Here is a 21,364-nt window from a genome sequence, read left to right as displayed (position 1 = left end):
CCAGTCTCCTTGAATACCTGTCGCACGCGCATCTTCCTAAATTCCACATAGCCAACGAGTGCGAGGTCTGTCCAGAAGTCGACGACCTCTTCCAGATTATCTGAGCATAACTTTAGCTGATATCTCTTACGTGTCTAGCATACATGTCTAGTACACGTGTTTTATCAACATTTCAATGTCAGCTGGTTTGTGTACTTGGTACAGCGCGTGGTTCATGTGTCTGCGTCATTCTCCATGCTCTACTGTGTCGCCAAGTATTGGACGCAGAATTCTTCTCTCAAACACACCGAGTACTCGATAGTCTACTTTCATCATTCTCATGCCCCATGGCAGTACAGAGCAGCAGGGAGTATCAGCGATTTGTATAGAGTTTATAAAATATTTCAAGTCAGTGACGTATCAACTTGAACTTTTTCACCGACCATCGACACCTTCTCTGACAGCACTATTTCAGCGTAATCCAATAAGACTAAGACTACTACCCAGTTCCGTATGTTTGTCCCATGTCCCATGGAATTCTCTATTCACGTGGGACTTACTTGCAATTATAAAAAGTTTATGACCATAACACATTTCAACTCCGTTCCATAACCATTTCAGGACCGAACTCTGCAACCACCTTCTGCAGCTCGGCACCGATACCGACATTGCCGTGTGCCAGATGTTCGAACCATTGATTTTCCAAATCATTCATTACCTCACGCAACCCTCCAAAATTGGCCAGAAAGGCACTGAGGTACTGGCGAACTGCCTCATGGATTCAATATCGCATCCCTCCGATACCAGTATACGTGATTTGGCGGCACGCTGTATTCGTGAATTTCTGCTATGGACCATCAAACAGACTCCGGTCGGTCAACAGACGGCATCGACTGCTATGAATCTAAAGGTGATACTGGAAAAGTTACGCACCTACAGTCTGGATTCGAACCCCAATCGTCGGCAGGGAGCTGCCTTGGCGTTCAACAACATCTACCGGGTCTTGCGCGAAGACGAAACGCACATCGAACGAAGTTGGTTCGATCTTTTCTATGTGTTTTGTGTGAATTTCATCATGACCGAAGACTTCGATAGTTCAACAAATAGTTTGGAGCAAGTATCCGTCACGATCGATCACTTGGTGCGGGTTTTGATTGTACGGAAAGATTTATTCAATAAAGCGAGTTCATCCAGGATCATACCAACTGTGTTTCGGGGTGGACTGCTGAAGGATTTGGTGATGTGGGTACTGAAACAGTGTAGTTCCAGGGAGACGAACTACCGACACAAGTGCATGGAAGTGTTCCCGAGGTTAACGAATGCCGTGGAAGGATGCCGATCCGGTGCCGAGTTTGTGCGAAAATATTCCACCGACGGAGATGTTTTGAACATGTGCGATCATGTGGATGTGATTTACGGGATCCGTAACGCTTCTAACCTTCAGTTCATCGTCGAAAATAATCTACCCTTGATCGTTAACATTTACACTTGGTTGGAGTATCTCAGCTCCTCTATGGATATGTACTATTGGCTGTTGAGGAATTCGTTGTTGCACAATCCAGAAGATTTTCTGCGTCAATCAAACCTTTTCGCGGTGGTGGAATTTTTCCTGACATCTGTGGTAAATGCTACGATGTTTGATCTCATGTCGATGCTTCGTCCGGAGATTGTTGAGGAGAGTGCTGGTAGCATCGAGTTTCGTGTTTGTACAGAGAAGATCATCAAATACAACATGTTAAAGTGTACGATAACGGTTCGAATAATCGATTTGTTAGTTACGGTCCTACCGCAACGATGCTGTCGTAGCATACCGGAGAGTTTCTGGGAATCTCGGGCAGTGCTGAATTTCATAGTCGATTTGGTTTATGAGCCGCAGAAGATGGGATTTGATTTCAAATCGTGTCAGGAGACGATCGCAAAGTTGCCTGAGAAAGTGGAACAGCTTTTAGCTAAGATCGAGGGTTTTGAACACGGTAGTTTCAAGGAAAGAGTTCATCAGGTTGTTGGAGAGAAGCTTGGTCGTACAATTATGAACGTCTCTGAGCGGTTGGAGGATTTAATGAAAGCGGAGACAATTGGATTGGAGGATAGTAATTTGGTGAAGGGGGTTATGATGATTGCTAAGAGATATGAAACATACAGACACTCTTTCGGCGAGCGTACCAATTCGTTCTTGGAGGTGGTATCGGATAAATTAATTCATGATGTGTTCGACGGATTGAAAGAGAAGCGTGTGGAGGAGTTATTCCAGGCGACGCTTACTCCGTCAGTTAAAAGGTTCGCGGAAACTGTGTTACGGTGTGCTCTGATGTTCAAATCAGCGGCCGCAATGGAACTTTTGATAAAATTGATGCTCAACGATGACAAGTTGAGGCTGTTTCAACAATCCGACAAGTCTGGTATCCTTCACGGGGAACATTTCGCCAGCACATTCCGGGAACCAATTTACGACTACATTGCACAGCAGATACCCGAGAGCGTGGAGAAATTGATTGGTAGTTTGAACGTCACAAACTTTTCGATGATTGTCCATACGTTATGCAGCTTTCTGGAGTTCAATTACCAAAAGAATCGTTCGCAGATCCATGTTCTGAAAGCTGTAACCGAGCAAATCTTGAACTCATGGAAAATCATTTTCGAGGTAGCCTCGCAGGTGGAAAATAAGTTCGGATCGTCTGATTTACATTTGATCGAACTTATGTCCAACGTAGCAATGGCTAGTCCGACTCCAATAAGTCAAATTGGTCGGAAAGCGTTAGGGTTCCAACCATGGTTATTGGGGCTCATAGAGAATCCACAAAACCAGCTGGATCTCAAATCAAAGGCAATGTTTCTGCTACCGACATTGGTTGGAGATACGGATTTCGATTCAGCAGAGGTCTCCGCGGCTTTGCAGAAACTACAGGATCAGCATTTCCCACTACACTCGTCAGAGTTTAGTGCCAGTAGCGTGCAGAGGATTAGTTTTGAAAGCTGCATCCTAGCATTGCTGGATGCAATGGTTGTTTCACGATCACCGGTGATTTTGAAAGCGGTTATCAACGCAACGGCAGCTGATCCAGAACATATAGCGGAGCAGAAAATACGCACCGCTTTGGGAGAGTACATAAGGATTCAAACTAGCAGCCAGCAGTGTTATAACTTGAAGGAGATATTCTTGAAGTTTTGCGACGAATCGCTGGAGCCTAGTATTCGTCTAACAGTTCTGAAGCGGTTCCTAATTACCGGAATACGTTTGGGTAGCGTTGAAACGATATTGGCTTTCTACAAACTGGTCATAAAGAAAATCTATGAAATGATTCGCAGTAACTACGGTCAGTTCGGAGCTGGCTGGGATGCAGAACAAGCGCTGGTGAATCGGTTCGGTGGATTCCAGTTAATCGAATTGTATGTTGCAATACTGCCACAAAGTATGGTTATCACCGATGATTGCATGGTCGCAAAGGCTCTATACGGCGAAAGTGGAAAAGCTCCAGGAAACAAAATGATCACCGATTTCACGAAGAAAGCCTATGCCTGTCGGGCGGAAGTGTTTCTTACACCAGACTCGCCGACTGCCGAATTGTTCCGAAAATATCAGTGTGCCGCCTACCGAGCTCTGGCCGCTATTATAAGCAATACCAAGGAAGATCTACAGCTGTACAACGTGCTGTTGTTCCGAGAAAGTCACGATAAAAACGAATTTATCTGGAGAAAACTTATCAACTGTTCGGAAGACCAGATATACGATTGTAGCAGTCAAGAATTGGAAGATTACCCGAAAATAAAGGACAAAATAGTCTCCATCCGTCGACTGACGTCCGCGTCTGGGAAATCTGCCAATCGTTTCAAGTACATTCAGATGACCAGTGTGTTTGAATCCTCGTTGAGTCAAGATGTTACCAAGCTAGACTTGAACTATTCGGTAGTTCGAACGACACAGGAGGTATCGGTAAGAGAAGTCGACGAATTAAGTCAGCAAGTCCACCGTCGATTTACCGTACCGCTGGAACAATCGAAATTGAATGATCACGAAGTCATGGCTACGGTTTGTGCAGTCATCCAGCATATGCACGAAAACAAGATCACACCGACGGTGGAGGGAGTACGTGCAGTGCCGCCACCGTGGGTTAAGTTCTTGGTAGCTTCCGTTAGTGATCGCGATCAGCACAAAAACGTTCGGCTATTCTTGACAAAAGTCATAGACAACTGTCGCCAGTGGTTGAAGCCATATGCTTCTACGCTTGTTCCTGCGTTGATGCAGGTCATCGTTGATGAGTGCATTTCTGCGCAGTTGAACACCTTCGTGACTGACCTGATTGCACTGATACTCGAGTGGAGTGACGTCTTTAAGCCGAGCAGTTTGGACGAAATCTGTTTAGCGTCTGGGCTGGTTAAGTTTCTTATGCGACATTGTTATCACGCTAGGAGAGAAGTATTCCGATTGAATCTAGAACTGGCGAAGAATTTGATCGAACAATGGAAGACCGTTATCAATGTTCCAGTTCAACTATTGTACGATATGATTGGGCCGTCGCAGGACCCGGAATCCAAGCAGAACCTTTGCGGTTTGCAGCTGAACGCGATCGTGTTGGCAAATGGGTTAGTACCTTGGACAGAAACATCAAAGTTTGACTTCATACGAGCGATATTTCGTTGTTTGGATTCGGAGAAGACTGCAGTTTATCGACCGGCTTCTGAGCTGTTGGGTATGTGTTTGAGCCATCTATATCCGGAGGGGGAGCAGTCCGAAGATGAACGGTATCAGAACGAATTTTTGGCAAAACTTATGGCGTTGAGAAAAATACACGAGAACAAGTTTATGGATGTTGTTTATGGGATTCATAAGTCTTTCTCACCGGTTGTTGATTCGTTCCTGGTCGTGATTTCGCATGCCATACCAAATGCGACTGGAGCTTCGAAGAAAATCTATCTGGAGATGTTGCTATCACGCGTGGAAGCATACAAGGAACAGGTTCACCGCGAACTAATTTCCTTGGATTTGAAAGGATTATTGAGAGATCGTACCTATCAGTTGTTGGCCTTACATCTCATCAATAAGTCCCTTTCGTTAATGACACCGCAGAATTTGGACGACCTTCTCGTCAACGTGTTCTCTCTGGCCAGTAGCGATCGCTCCGATGTTCGGGACGTTGTTTACGAGATACTAATTTTCATTCATGAAAACTCCATCCAAAGACTTCAAGAAAGTACTCAGCAGATGCTTAGAAAGGCTCTGCTAGTTGGTTTAAACGACTCGGATCAGTCGCTTCAAAGCCGTATATTTGAGTTCTGGATGGACGGATCACGTTTCCCGGAAGAAATAGATGCCCGCTTTCAGCGAATACTTTCTAGCCTGTACGATCCAGCGCAGGAGGCAAATTATCTTGGCTACGCCACACAAATCCTACTGGATTCTGCTGTAAAGAATCCGGAATCGAAACGACGAATCTTTCAGCACGAGTACGAAGCAGATGTTAAACTACGAGAGTACTCCATCGATACACGCTGGCGTCTGCGGAATTCTTTTGCATCGGCACCATTGTTTGTCGAGTCACAGCAACGTTATCTCACCACAACCGATGGTTCCCAAATGGAACAGATGATCAAGGCTACACAATTCGGGACTAGCGGCAATGCTTTTGAACCGACATTAGATCCCACAGCGATGAGTCAAACGGCAAGTACTTTCACGCTGCCCACTCAAAACTCCTTGCTATTCGAAGTCAATCCTCCCATCCTGGACCGACGATCACGACTAACAGCAGCTGGTACTGGATTTGTAACCGGAAAAAGTTCCAAATCTTATGACAGCCTTCGCAAACGAATTCTCAAAGACAAGGAACGATCAGCACATGATCAGGCTTTGCGTGCCATCGAACGCCATAGCTACGAAGCCGTCCGCAAAGCCGAAAGCCACAAGATGAAACAAAGCGAGGTAGTTCTTTATCGCCGCTACCGAATCGGAGATTTTCCTGATCTTCTAATCAACAGTTTAGCCCTACTGTTACCACTGCAGGCCATATGTAGACGTGATTCAGCTTTGGCACGACAGGTGTTCGTCTCTATTTTCGATGGTATTTTGGACGAATGGGAACAAAGTGAGCAACATTCGAACGACAGGATCCTAGCTATCAGCCAATCCATCCAGAAGATCTTGACTGAAACTAAGAGCTGCGATCCGAATCTGTTCGGTGCTCTTGTAGAACTGGCAATGAAAAGACCAAGAGTGTTTGATCTCGCGGCTGACAGCGTTGCTGCCGTTGCCTGCGGAGCCAACATGATGAGCATGGGAGTACTTTATCTGGAACATAAGTTGCACGAATACGATTTCCCCGACGGGTCCATCGTTTCGCACTCCTCCTCGGTCACGCTGGAAGCGATACACTGGATTAAGCTAGCCGAGCTGTATCATATGTTGAACGAGTATGATGTCCTGGGGGATATATTCTCGGATAAAATGGACAGCGATACAAGACTTAAAAAAGCAATCGAACTGGAGAGTAGCGGAAACTTCTACCGAGCTAGAGAACTCTATCACATAATGATCCGCGAAAATCAAGGTCGCCTGGCAGAGCAAAATTTTTGTTACCAATCTTACTTCAACTGCTATGCACAGATGGGCATGTGGGAAGATTTGGAGATTATATTAGAGAAACAAACCGATGGAAATGACGCAGAAGATTTTTGGACGGATGAGTGGAATATGGAAAACATTCTGCCCAACTACTTCCACTGCAACACTAGGTTGAATCTAGCCGGAGATGAACGCGGCCGTGCTTTCATAGTCCTGCTTGACCGATGGATGCTTATCCCGGACCGGATGGATTACATCAAGGCAAACTTTGGGGAAGAAATTACGATGCTGCAGCTAGCCAGTGGTGAGTACTCTCGTGCTAAAATGTACTCCGATCAGGTGTTGCGTCACTTCCTGCAAGAATGGAGCTATCTGGATATAATGTCTGCCAAATTAAGAGTACGGAAGTTACTTGACATTCGAAAAGTTTCCGAGATCCACGCGTTCAGCGATCTGCTTGGCAATCCTTTGGAACCGAAACAACTGCATAAGCTGGTCGCCAATTGGCAAAATTCATCCCCGAGCGTATCTGACTCGTTGCTCGTTTGGGATGCACTGCTGACGTACCGTAAATTTGTGCAGAGCCTGTTAGAAACTAGACTGGAAGATGCGGCAGATGACCGGTTGCTACAGACTGATTTTGTTGGTCTGCTGAAAGGTGCGATATTTGACGCGGAACTACATCTGCTGGATGCTGCATTCGGACAAAACAACTTGCGATTTGCCCGTAAAATCATCAATCGATTGGCAGCGTTAGCGGACGAGCAAAATGAAAGCGGGTATTGTTATAGAATCGCACAGCTGAAAATGAGAAGATTCTTTGAGATGGAAAGCGGAGGCGGTCCGGCAATTACTTTGCAACGAATAGGTAAAAATTTTGAACGATTGAGAGTAGTCGTCGAAAATGATGAGTTGGGTCGGCATCCGAACGTGAAGGTAGAGGGACTGCAAGAGCTTTATTGTATGTCGCAAACTTTACGGGAAATCGTCCGGAATAATCCAGAGGCAGATGTAGAAGCACTGAGACGGTTCCTACCATTCGCTGGGGAAGGTAAGATAGATATATGCGGCAAAGAGCGTCTTATTACAGGATTTTATTTACAGAATCGCTGGAAATCCAATTCAACCGGTATTCGCGGGAGTGCTTGCAGAAATCCATCGAAATAGCAAATAATTGTATATTGGAAAGCAGCACGGTGCAGGCTAAAGATACAATTCGTTTAGCTGACTGTCACTTAAAACTGGCGCAATTCTGCTATGAGGGGCTTGAACGAGAGGCGATTGGAGAGGTGAGTACGAATGATTTCTAGCTTAAATCAGAACAGAGAATTGCATTGCGTTTTGTGAGCGTTAAGCTTATAAGCATTACCTGATCATCGTGCACGTTTGTAATTTGCAGAATTATTATAAGTTGCGCCGGGTCTCAACGTTCATGAGCGAACAGTTTCACTATTGAGACGATCTTACCGATGCGAGAGTGGCCAAGTGCAATTATAAGAAGTCGCGATAACACGTTTCACCTCGATTAAGCGCAACTTCCACGAAAGTCATCCTACACAACTTCATTGACTCGGTTGTTGTTCTGGATAAATAACACGATTAGAATTCAACCAAGTCGGAGTCTCGGTTATACTTTTATCAATATTGGCGAACTTGCATTAGTACAAAAAATCGTGGAATATCAGTAATATACACAGGTCGGAGATTGATGCACTGATGGTGCTCAAACTCAAATGAGCAGTGTATTCCAGTCGTAGAGCGTAACAAGCAGCTCGCAAATAAAAGTGCTTGGCTTACTGTGGGGTTTAATTAACGATCAGCTTCTCATAGCTCAGCATCATCATCAATTGTCATCTGAAAACTCTACTCCGAGATTGCAAAGTTTAAATGATCGTCGGTTAGTTTATATGCGAAATCGTGCAGCAGAGACCCAGAGAATCACTGGAAACAAGAGAAGTAATTCAGCTGACGTGGTATCGTGAGGTTAGCTACCGGAACAATTATCCGAAAACGTTCTTTAGTAGAACGCCTTCGATCAATCTACTATGAAATAGAAGATCCAGAAGAAGTTCATGACCCAGAGCTGAATTTTTGTCATCGCTATGCCGGGTGTGGAAGTCGAACATTTCTGTACGTGGCCAGACTCAGCAACTTTCGCAAGGTACAACGCATCATCGCATATGCTTTGAGGTTCGTCAACACCAGCAGAAACATTGTTCGATCGAACTCACACGTCCAAATTGACGATCCGAGAATTGCAGCAATCGACGGTGGTGCCCATCAAGATTTCCCAGCACGCGCATTAGCAGACGGAATGGAATCAGGAATCAGAAATCTTCGTCCATTCAGCGGCGATGGCTTGCTCCAAGTCGAAGGCGGATTCTCCAACACCAAGTTGCCTCAAAGCCTTCCTCATATTGCCCGAAAATGATTCCACCTCAACGATGCTAATCAGAAATATGCATATCGAACTGCTTTATCCTGACCAATCAGCGCTCATCAATGTAATTCGACAGCGGCATTGGCCGCTCAAAGCGTGTTCTTGTGAGAATTTTCCGTAATCACGAATCGTGATTTCATTAGCAATGATTGGTGTGGACTACGTTGGTTCCATTGTTGGTAAAACAAGGAAGAAACCAACCGCCTACAGCTCGTCAATGCGAATGTAGCAGTGTATGTCTGCATGACCACCAAGGCAGTACACCTCGAAGCTGATCAGATGACCGATGCGTTCCTAGATTAAGACGCTTCCTCAACCGTAGAGGATTGGTGCAGCGGTTGTATACTGATAATGCAATCAACTTGAAGGGAGTCACCACGAGTTGAACCAGCTTTTCCGAGAGCATCATATACTGTACGTGAGGCTACGCGGTACCTTAGGAATTGGGCGGCACCTTGACCAGGTGGTGTCCAAAACTTTCGGTACAAAATACTGACCGTTGTACATCCCACGATGGCTGTATGTTTCTACAGCGCGTTACACGAACTACCATTATTTCCGGATTTTATCACCCGTGGTACCACAATTCTCCCCAAAAACAGCAACACGTCCAACCCATATAAACACAGACCAATAACATGTCTAGCAAGTCTGCATGGCATCATGAGCACCTTCATCACCACATACGTATGGGCCCATTGTGAGCAGAGTAGCATCAAATACAAATATGTATTTGGTAGCATCCTGACAGAGGAGCAGAAGGGATGCAAGAAAAATACACATGACGGAAAATATTAAGCCATAATCGGTGCAGTCATTGTTGGACAAGTAGAGTGTAACCAACGGAACCTTGGTATGGTCTATACCGATTACAGCAAGGCATACGATTCCATACCGCACTCGTTCCTTATCAAGGTATTGGAGATGTATAAAGTTGATCCTGTCGTCGCAAGGTTCCGATGCAGCTCAGAAGTGGGAAATACGTGTTGCGTTGTAGAACGCTCCACATCTTGAAAGGGACATTCCAAGGCGATTCCTTTAACCCGTTCAGTAGGAAACTCAATCCAAACGGGCATGGCTATCAGATAAGGTATGGAGAAAGCTCATCGGAAGAGGTGACTCATACTTTCTACATGGACGATCACAAGATCGATGTTGACTCGACGGAATCACTGGGTGTAGTTATCAAACTAGTTTAAAGGATTAGTGGCGACATCGGCACGGCGTTTGGCCATGAGAAATATCGATCTGTTCAGCTACTATCCGGGTGATAGGTCGACATTGGAGGCTGCGAGATCAACAAAAGCGAGATGATTCAGATGGACATGGTTCGTGGCGAAGTATTTCGGATTCCGGCAGCTCCCTGGGATCCGCCACACCGAAGCTTAGGCTCCGAAATAAGTTCTCGAGTCGAGTTAACTGTGTCTTGAAGTCTTTCCTGCATGCGGGGAATAGGGACAGAGCAATCATCACGTTTGGTGTCCCGTGTTGAACTACAGTTTTGGCGTCATCAAATGGAGCCGGACTGACCTGGAAGATCTAGAGAGAAAATCGAGGAAGGCGTTTGGACACGCGGGAATGCGCCATCCTCAATTGGCGCTGGAGAGATTCACATTACCACGGGACAAAGGATAGTAGACATCCATGCACTATGCGTAGCGCAGGTGCTACGACTGCGAGAATATTTTGCGGACATGAAGAGTATCAAACAGTTTGTGCTGCGGACCGCAACTATAGCATACTTCACATAGAGCAAGCGAACTACAACCTTAACTGCAATTTGCAGGCTGCGGAGGAGGAGATAGCAGAGTGGAAACAAAGCTGTGCTCGGTGCCCACCCCCATCAGTTGGAACAGCCGGACGTCGACGTTTTCTCTTAATTTACTATAATTACGAAGCAGAAAACAATTGAAATTACTTCTACCAAGGGTAAAAAGTTACATTAACGCTTATTTTTCATGAAATTCCACTCTGTAGCAGACTAATGAGCGAAATAAGTTTGTTTACAAACAACACTTCCGCCCTTTTGATGAATTATTATTTAATTAACCTAAAGTGATAACAAACGATTTCTAAACTGTGCAGAACTAATGACGAAGTTGAAGATGACGGTAAAATCGTTGAAGCGACGGACCATTGCTAGTATCGGGCTGTTGGCAGCGTAGTTAGTGTTACGCATTTCAGTCTGCAGCAGTGTTCGAGGACGAAGGACACGGGTTGGTGCGTAGAGGTTAATTTCTGATAGGATATCGGGAACATCATATTCGGCGAGAAGAAGCTTAGATACGAAGGTAGCTTGCGACGCGTGTCTACGATCTTCTAAAGTGTGCAGTCCTAGTAATCGACAACGGTCTTCGTATGGTGGCAAGTTCAGCGGATCATTCCAAGGCAATTGACGTAACGCATATCTTGTGAATCTGCGCTGGACGGCTTCAATTCTTTGGCTCCAAATTGCATGGTAGGGGCACCAGACGACGTTTGCGAATTCCAACTGTGAGCGCACCAGTGAACAATACAACGCTTTGAAGCACAAAGGGTCCCGGAATTAGTTGGATATTATGAACATAAAATCTAGTAGACGGTTAGCTTTGTCAATGATCGTTGAGAAGTGATGGGTGTACGTTAGCCTTTCATCAAGGATGACGCCCAAATCTTTTACATGATCAACGCGTTGCAGCTGAGTTCCAGCGATGTTGTAGTTGAAAGTAAACATGTTCTTCGTTCGATGAAAGCTGATAACAAAGCATTTAGCAACACTAAGAACCATCATGTTTCTTTTACACAAACTATAAAAGGTATCAACGAGATACTGTAGCTCACGGCAATCGGCTTCTTTCCTTATAATTAGAAATATTTTCAAGTCGTCGGCGAAGAACAGTTTCCCTCCACGCATTAAGATGAAAACAACATCATTCACGAACAGTGAAAACTGTAGCGGACCAAGCGTACTACCTTGAGGAACTCCAGAATGGTTGGAAAAGGAATCATTGTCACCAATTTGAACAACGACTTTACGGCGAACAAGGTATGATCGAAGCCAACGGCAGAATCGGGAAGTGCATCCAAGTTTATCAAGCTTCGTTAGCAGTATCTCATGGTTAATAGTATCGAGAGCAGCCTTAAGATCTGTGTAGATCGTGTCCACCTGCAGTTGTTTGGGCATTTGTGACGTACAAAATTATGTGAAGGAGACCAGGTTCGTTTCCACCGATCGACCGGGAAAGAATCCGTGCTGACAAGTGCTTATGTAATGTTTACTAGCAGAGAACAGCACCTCGTTGATAAGGATTCGGAAATTTTTGACTGGACTCTCAGCGATGTGATTCCCCGGTAGTTCTCGATGTTGCTTTTGTCACCTTTCTTGTGTACCGGAAACATGACTGAACACTTCCAATCATCGGAAAAATTTTGCTGCTGAAGTGACACATTGAAAAGGTGCGTCAGTGGAATCGCTAAAATATCCGAACATTTTTTCAGAACAGCTGAAGGCACTTAGTCCTGAAGCATACGACGATTTCGTTTTTTGTATTGCAGAGTGAACTGATTGTTCTGAAATGGTGAATACATCTATATCCACCGCACCAACGGGAACATCACGGGACGCGTTGTCGAGCTCGATGGCAGTTGGCGCATCAGTCGTGAAGATACTCGAGAAGTAACTGGCAAATAGGGAGCACTTTGTCGCCGTCGTAGTCGCTACTTCGCCATTGTAGACCATACTAGACGGAAGGCCCGTTTGCTTCCTGTTTGTATTAACAAAAGTCCAGAAGCCCTTCGGATTTCGTCGTAAGTTTTGTTGAATGCGGTTCACATATCCTTTGTACAGAAATTTATTATAACAGCGGTACTCATTACTGGATATTGCGAAAAAACGCTTGAGAATCGGGCATCGTCGATTTGTGTACGCACGTAGAGCTTTGGCACGGATGCGTTTCAGATTCCGAAGCATTGCGTTCGACCAGGGAGGCTTCCTGGGAGGTCGCAGGGAGTCCTCGATTTTCGTCCTTAGCCTTCTGACGTTTTGGTAATACAATCGCAAACCATCGACACCACGTGCCAAGCGTCCCGACAAATTGCAAGGACGTGATGTACCCGATGGCAAGCTGGAAACCAGAAGGTTTTCAGGAAGCGGATCGTCATTTAAAGCAAAATACTCGCCTGAGAAGGGAGTTGGTAAGACCCCCTCACGACCTCCGAACGCAGAGCCGGGACGACTAAGCTGGTCGCTGGCTGGTAGCACGACTGTTTCGAAGCGCTCGGGAGCTTCCGTAATGCGGTATAACAGGCGTCCCGGTGATGGCAGCGCAGCGTGAATTCGTTTGTGCAGTCTTGGCGATGGCGGCGAAATAATGCTTCGTTCAAACAACGGCAGATTGTTCGAACGAGTTGTACCAGAGGGCATGCTAGAAATCAGAAGGTTTTCAGGAAGCGGATCGTCATTTGAAGCAAAATACTCGCCTGAGAAGGGAGTTGGTAAGACCCCCTCACGACCTCCGAACGCAGGGCCGGGACGACTAAGCTGGTCGCTGGCTGGTAGCACGACTGTTTCGAAGCGCTCAGGAGCTTCCGTAATGCGGCATAACAGGCGTCCCGGTGATGGCAGCGCAGCGTGAATTTCGTTTGTGCAGTCTCGGCGATGACGGCGGAACAATGCTTCTTCGTAACGGTGGCAAGTTGTGCTAGAAAGGAATTCGGAGTCCGGGGATGTAACATGTACTATTTCCCATCAGCTACTTAGTCACCATTGGGCTTTCCAAATTCTCAGTATGATTACATCCACTTGGAGTTTGGAGTCGGTTTAGACCGGGTCCACGATTGGATTTTATTGACATGTCGATGAATTCTCGAAACAGCAGGCCCTCGGACCAAGTAGACGGAGTAAGTGCTATCTGTTTCAGTACTGGATCAAGGCCAATCTTAAACGACACGAAGGACAAATTTGTCGTGTCTTTACTCTTTGGCACTAAACGCACGATATCAGGGGTACCTTTAACATTCAAACAACGGAGAAGGATTTTCTGGACGTCCCTGTCGGTGATCATAGGGTGAAAACCAGACAGGTATAACCAGAACTTTGGCGGTGGTACTTCAGGAGTAATAGACGTAATGGACAGGTCACTGAGGTCAACCACATTTGTTCCATGATTAACCGTAGCATGTACAGGCTGGACTTGATTTCCACGGCGACGTTTCACTCCCAGTCTAGGCCAAACTGGCGTATCAGATTGACCACTAGAGCGAATTGGTTCATCATTCGTTCGATCGGCATGGTTCTGGCACACAGTCAAACGGTCGACTTTTTGGCTCAACGATTCAACAAATGAAGAAAGTTGTTGAATTTGAGATAATAGATTTTCAACATTCGGTGTGGCAATTCCAGGTTCGACTTTAGCCGCAATATAAGAGCGCACACTCCTTCCATTGAGCTCTTCGCGACACGGTGAGCAGAAAAAGACAATCTTTCCCTGCGACAGCAATTCCTTATTAGCGCGATGGTTAAAACCCAAGCACTGCTGGCCGATGTGAAAATATGTACCGCGAAAGCCACAACAGCTAGTTAATCGGCAAAGTACAAGCTCCGCACTGCTGCTTCTCCATCACTGCTACCTACGCTTGCACTGTACAGCACGAAAAAATAGCAGTGCTGGTACCGATGGAGAATGCAAAACAAACTCGGTAGCGGGTATTTTCCTCAACACAAAACAGCGAATACACAGTTTAAAAAGTTACTTCGTCACTTCCCGATCGACAACACAAAGTTTGCGAAACGCTTAGTGACAACACAACAATTAAAACACACATAAAACGCGTCGAAAATTAAGAAATAGTCGGAGCGATCAAAACAAAACTGATTCCGGTTCAATCAAAACAACGAGTGATCGAGTCCGACAGGATTGTCATGGAGGACAGAATAATGCCGACGAGGAATTACAGGAGGTATGTTTGCCATCAAGACGTCGAGGATATATGCCGGATGCTCTTTCGCCGCATGAAACCAATGACCACATTATGGCAGGCTGCTGCATACTACCCAACGCAGCCTTCATCGACCATCGCAACAGCTTTGCCAAGATTTAGCACCAGTAATTGGCGCTGCAACATGGTCTTTTGGAAGAGATTGGGCAGAACTACCGTTATCTGTCTGTGCCTATTCTGGAAAGCGCCCGTTCCAAGCTGTACTGGGATCGCACTGTTCTATCGGACCAATTCCTACACCACAACAGCCCGGATATACTAGCCTATGACAAGGCTCGACGTTGCCCTTTCACTGAAATACATTCTTGTAGATACTCACGGTGGAAGAATTGAAAGATATCGCCCACTAGCCGTATACGTGGTATTAAACCGCCAATACATACATACTTCATACCGCGTTGTGTTGTGACAATTTGCGGCGGTGAAATTTTGGGCCGATGATAATTAACACAGTTTAAACTATACAAAGAGATCGCTTTATTGCTTTTTATTTGATTATTCTTTGGATTCCCAGGTTGGTACGGCTCTGTGTCATAGGGCATCCGGGGATCTCCCGTGGCCTTCGACTGGCATGATCCATTCTCATTGGTTCGAATGTCTTTATGACTTGCAGGGGGATTTGTTTTCCTATTTACAAGTGAATTGCTAACGGTAGACTCTTTTGATCTTGGATGTAATGGCTGGTTCAGAAAATGGAAACATAATTGGCGCAAAAGAGAGTACACTCAGTTTTTTTTTACGCGGGGGATACTTGCTGCGTAAATGAAAACCGCGTATATTTCAAAATCCGCGTAAATGAAAACCGCGTAAATTTCAAAATCCGCGTAAAAAAATACCGCACAAAAAAAACCGCGTAAAAAAAACTTGAGTGTACTGATCGATGTAATTGATTATTTTGCTCAACCTATGACTTTGGTTTTTGGAAATGTCAAGTCATTTCCTCAGATAAGCAAGGCTTGTTCGAGTCGAATACGAAACAAGTTCAAATGGGAATTCGGTTCAGGTTCTCGAACGTCCATCTAATATCAACGGAGACCTTAGAAAGCACCGTCACTACTCTAGCATATTTTCCTAATCCCCATCATAACAACTACCAATATTGACTAGAACACGGATGATAAATTTCTGTTTTAAACTTTGTCTCGCGGTAAAGATTGATAGCAATAGGCGGCTGTTCTATCAGCCCACCAAAAACTAATTCATAATATTTCTTCTTAACAGACAATAAATCTCGAAGAACAACTGATCACATCGCTTCTAGCATCGATGCAGTACGGATCCAAACCTGCAAGGCAGTTGTTTCCATGCCTATTACAACTTCCGCATCTACAGGACGGATCATTGCATCGAGTTTTCACCGAAGCTAGCAGTCCGGTCCCAGAGTGGATGTTCCTACGTTGGATTCCGCAGATCCTTTCCTACGTTGATTTCGCAAACGAATCATTTTTGGCGGATCTGCTGTTACGGATTGCCCGCAGCTACCCAATGGCGCTGTACTATTCGACTAAGCTTACCTATGAAAATTTCCTGAAGAATGGTGGTAGTCAATCGACGGGAACTTTTGCATCTAAAATACTAAAAACTCTAGAGTTACCTAAGTTGGATCGTTTCACTAGAGAACTTTGCCACGTGCTTATCCCTTCCATGAAGGTGAAGAAGATGGTTTCCGATATGTCGATGAAACTCTTGCAATCATCAGAGATAACAAACAACGCTCAGTTTCGGCAGCAGGTAACCGATTCTATGGTAGGCGTTTTTCCTGACGCTACATCGGATCTAGGGCACGAGCATCGAAAAATTATACCACTGAAGGAAGAATGGCTTAAACTATTAGAGTACGATTTTGAGAGCCAAATAAATGATATTTGGAAACGTTTGGATCACGTAAGAAAGGAGGCAGATAAGTTGGATCCGAGGCACAACACACTCGACTTATGTAGGTATTCACCGTGGTTGGCCGCGTATCACTTCAGCGATCGAGAAGATATGTTGGAGTTGCCTGGTCAGTACAACGTGGACTATCGGCCAAATGTATTGAATCACGTGAAAATAGTCAAAGTCTGCAACACGCTAGAGATGTATACCACTCTACGGAAGCCGCTTCGACTACAGATCATGGGAAGCGATGGAAGGACATATGATTTCTTGGTTAAATTCGGAGAGGATCTGCGTCAAGATCAACGCATTCAGCAATTGCTTGGAACCATATCCACTCAGCTATCGCTCGATAAGCACTGTAAAGATCACCAGCTGTCGGTGAGAACATACGAAGTCATACCGATAAAGAACGACTTCGGTCTTATCGGATGGATGCCGAACACATCCTCAATCAAAAGTGTAGCGGTTCGATCGATGGTACGCTTTAACCCGAATGGGGACGTAACGAATGTAATCAATCGTGAATATGATCAGTTTTTGACGCAAACCGCAGGACTGTCCTCGGATCGTAGGCCGATGTTATCGAAAGTTTACGGAAAAGTTGCAGCTGTTAGCACACCTGAGAAGGTAAGAAATGAAGAATTTAAATTGATAAGGGTCACTAGTATGTATTTTTGTTTTTTTTCCGTTTTAGATCATGTTGAAGTTCAACGAACTGCGTTACAAAATCAAAGAGGATGCTCTTAAACGGGCCCTTTTTGAAATGACCGCTTCGCCAGAATCGTTTTACAACCTTCGTGGCAACTTTGCCAAAAGCCTGATGGCGATGAACATTTCCTGCTGGATTTTGGGCATTGGTGATCGTCATACTTCGAACCTTTTAATTGATCGCAGTAGCGGCAGGTTGGCCGGTGTAGATTTTGGGATTGCATTCGGTGCAGGGACGCGTGACCAGGGAATTCCGGAAATGGTCCCCTTCCGTTTGACACCGCAGTTCGTTAGCGTTATGGAACCGATGCGCACATCCGGTTTGATGCACAAATGTTTGGTTTACACCCTGGCTTGTTTGAGAAATTCCAAGAAGCTGTTAAAATCATGCCTGGAAGTCTTTGTACGGGAACCGACGCTTGATTGGCTGGAAGCGTCACGACGTCGATTTAATCAGGAAGACACTAAAAGCATTCTGACGTGGGATCCCCAAACCCGCATTAATATTGCGATTAGGAAGTTGAACGGAGCCAACCCGAAGGTGCTGGTAGCGGAAGAAATGCGACTCGGGCAGGTTAATCACACGCAAGAGTTTCTCGAGGGCTACCTGAAGCTATTGCAGGTAGACACACCTGCACTACCGGAAGGAAATTTGACCGTGGAGCAGCAAGTTCAATGTTTGCTACATGCAGCAACTAGCGGGTCTATTTTAGGTATTGCATTCGCTGGATGGTTTCCGTGGTTCTAGGCGGGTTGTCAAACTAAATATTGTTATACGAATAAATGTTTACTGTTGTGTTATATGTATACATTGGCATAATTTAATCCATTTAATCAACATCATGATTTTTTCATTATTGAAAATGTAAAGTGCATTCTCTAACACTACGTGCTGAGTTGGAAATCGAACACAGGTGAGTTGCGTTCAAGGTAATCGATTTACCATCTACGCTTCTGTTACCTTAGACCTTTCGTGTATTCCGTGCACAAATTGTCGAAGTTATAGAGGACCTTCAAAGACAGTGGTTTGACAAGTCGATCAGGACTTCTAGTCAACAATCCTGACAGGTAAGCAAATCAAGGCTATAAATTAATCCGAACAAGAAACTATCCACCGATCATCATTATTGGGACTGAACAGTTCGGGTGCTCCGAATAATGATTGTGTTTTAGATATCCAGGCTCCTCGATCGACGGTCGCCATTCTTTAGTATTCTTGAATGCCCGCCGTGCACTTCCTCGTATGCACACAGCCAGCGAGGGCAGGTGGTTCAAGGGTTTGTGAAAATTCAGTTCATCCATACGGGGTCATGGGACGTGAACAGCGCCACCCGGATGGGCTCGGCGCTCCATCCAAGAGCCGCACCCTTACACTGTACCTGAATTCCGGAGATGTAATTGACTAGCAGACTCTGCTAATGATAGCGGTCAACTCAAATGGTGGAGCCGAACATCGTCACCTACCAACCCCGTTCATAATCCACGAATCGGTGAAGACGGCCGTCGTTCGTCGGACCCGATTACGGCTGGCAGAATCAAAACCGGAGGACCCTTATGACTAGCATAATAAAAACCGATCAAAACCCCCCACTTGGAACCCTCATGGACACACCGACACCAACAGAGAAAACCTCGCAAACAATACGCACTTCAGCATCAAACCTACAGTTAACCATACATATGCACCGCCCTCGACTAGTGACAACCGAGGTCGTTGACATTTTTCGGATGTGAAAAATCTGTGGTCACGTCTTCCTTCGAAAGGGAAGTAAAGCCGTTGGTCCCCGGTGCATGAGTTGATGGATCGGTATCTAGTCCAGATAGTTGAGTCACCTCTCTGGTGTCGGCAAAAGAAGAAGTAGAATCCAACTTCTATACTTTCTAACAAATATCCTCCTCCCGTGATACTTGTGGAATGCGCAGTAGTGTATACGTTATATACGGCTAACATTCCTTCCCTTTCCTTCCGTGATCTACGTTCGTGCCTGGACGGCGCCGGTATTGATCAATAAACACTTTAGGATTACCAGGCGTTACGCATTGAAAGATGTTTCGCTACTCCCAAGCATAATTATCTACTGATTCCCTGTGCAACTTCAGCTAGTCCAGATCGGTAACGGAGTAGCAACCAGGGGTGGTCGCACAAGCTCAAGCTCAAGTAGGAGGCTTTTTTGACACCACGTGTGGAAAACTAGAATTTCGTTTTGGAATGTATCGATATCCTCGGCATTTCTTATCTCCAAGTAAAGCTTCATGTCATCGGCATAGATTAGTACTTTCAGTTTTTTGAAAAGGAAGGAAATATCGTTCACATATAAAATAAACAATAGAGGTCCTAAATGAGAGCCTTGTGGAACTCCTGAAGTGACTTCAATTGGATTAGATTGCTTTCCTTTGAATTTGATTATTTGCTGGCGGTTGGATAGATATGATTCTAACCACGTACGCAGCTCAGGCTCAATTCCCATCTTTTTTAATTTATAAAGTAACACTGGGATGTCGATTCGATCAAATGCTTTACTAAAGTCTGTGTAAAGTGCTTCCACGTAGTTTCCATTGTCCATTGCAATCAGTGAATAGTTAATAAATTCTAGTAAATTTGTTGAGGTCGAACGACCTTTGAAGAAGCCATGTTGGAGGTTAGTAATTCTGTTTTTTATTTGAAGAAATATTTTTTCGTTAATGATTGATTCAAAAAGTTTCGGAATGCTGGAGATTATGGCTATTCCACGATAATTGCGAACGTCAGATTTTTTCCCATATTTATATATAGGTACTAAGAAAGAACTCTTCCATGTTTTGGGGAACTCTCCAGATTGTAAAGACATATTAAAGAGCCAGAATAATGGAGTTGTAAGCTCGGTTGCTAGGTTTTCATAAATAATGATGGAATTCCATCAGGGCCAGCACCTTTTGATGAATCCGCAAATGCAAATGTTTATCGCAAATGTCGAGATATTGTTCCAAGTGCTCGTTATTTTGATTTTTCTTGTATAGTTTGTGGGCTTTTTGTTTCCTATTTTTCAGATTTATAATTTGCCTGTTGTACCAAATAGGATGCTTCGAGCTACCGTGCCGTCTTTTCTTCTTAATGGGCACCTCTTCATGAATAATTTCAAAAATTATTTTGTAAAATACGTCCAGGGCGGTTTCAATATTCGCTTCATTCCTAAGAGTATTTTGCCAGTCGACATTACCTACCTTCCGTCTGATATTGTCATAATTAGCTTTATGGTATTCAAAGACTTCCTCAAAGTCATAGACGTTGGGTTCTTGATTTTTATGGATGAACAAAGAAAATTCAATAGCAGTATGAAAAGCTTCATTTTTCCACAAAGGAGCCAAAGATTCAGATACACAGAAATCTTCCTGAGTGTTTGTAAATAAAAGGTCAAGATAGCAATTCTGTTGATTTTTTACATGATTTATTTGATTAAATCCTATGCTAGCAGTTTTGTCAAAAATGAAATTCATTGTTTCGTTTTCTCCTACGACTGGTATTAGAATATTTTCATTTTCAGAATCCGGAATAAAATCGGCATTGCGCTGGTTAAAGTCTCCCTAAATGTGAACTTTGACCTCGACCGGAAGTTCAAATAAAATTTGTTCAGCAATTTTGAAAAAGGCTTCATACGATGATATATTAGCATGCTCTGGTGGGAAATATACAGAGGCAAAACATGTATTTCACCTGAAATGTTCGCTTTAACCCACACATGTTCAAATTCTTTAAACTTCACTGTGGGAAGAATTTCAGAATTAAATTGAGCCGAAACGCCTATAAGAACTCCTCCATCAGACTTCTTTTGAGATTCTAAAAGATTTCG

At 44.6% G+C, this 21,364-nt stretch overlaps 1 protein-coding gene across 2 annotated transcripts in view; it reads left to right on the top strand.

Moving 5' to 3' along the window:
• Window positions 1–18,332, top strand: part of LOC131684563 (DNA-dependent protein kinase catalytic subunit-like) — a 35,218-nt gene extending 16,886 nt beyond the window's left edge. For both annotated transcript variants that reach the window (XM_058967559.1, XM_058967558.1), the window contains exons 5-8: window positions 601–7,586; window positions 7,640–7,824; window positions 16,173–17,456; window positions 17,524–18,332. In XM_058967559.1, the coding sequence (XP_058823542.1) occupies window positions 601–7,586; window positions 7,640–7,824; window positions 16,173–17,456; window positions 17,524–18,285 (9,217 nt within the window). In that variant the 3' untranslated portion in view covers window positions 18,286–18,332. The remainder of the gene's footprint in view (window positions 1–600; window positions 7,587–7,639; window positions 7,825–16,172; window positions 17,457–17,523) is intronic.
• The last annotated feature ends 3,032 nt before the right edge of the window (window positions 18,333–21,364 follow it).

Source organism: Topomyia yanbarensis, chromosome 2 (assembly GCF_030247195.1).
Source record: "Topomyia yanbarensis strain Yona2022 chromosome 2, ASM3024719v1, whole genome shotgun sequence".
Lineage (NCBI taxonomy): Eukaryota > Metazoa > Arthropoda > Insecta > Diptera > Culicidae > Topomyia > Topomyia yanbarensis.
Note: the sequence above shows the minus strand (reverse complement) of the source record. Positions and strands in the feature narration are given on the sequence as shown.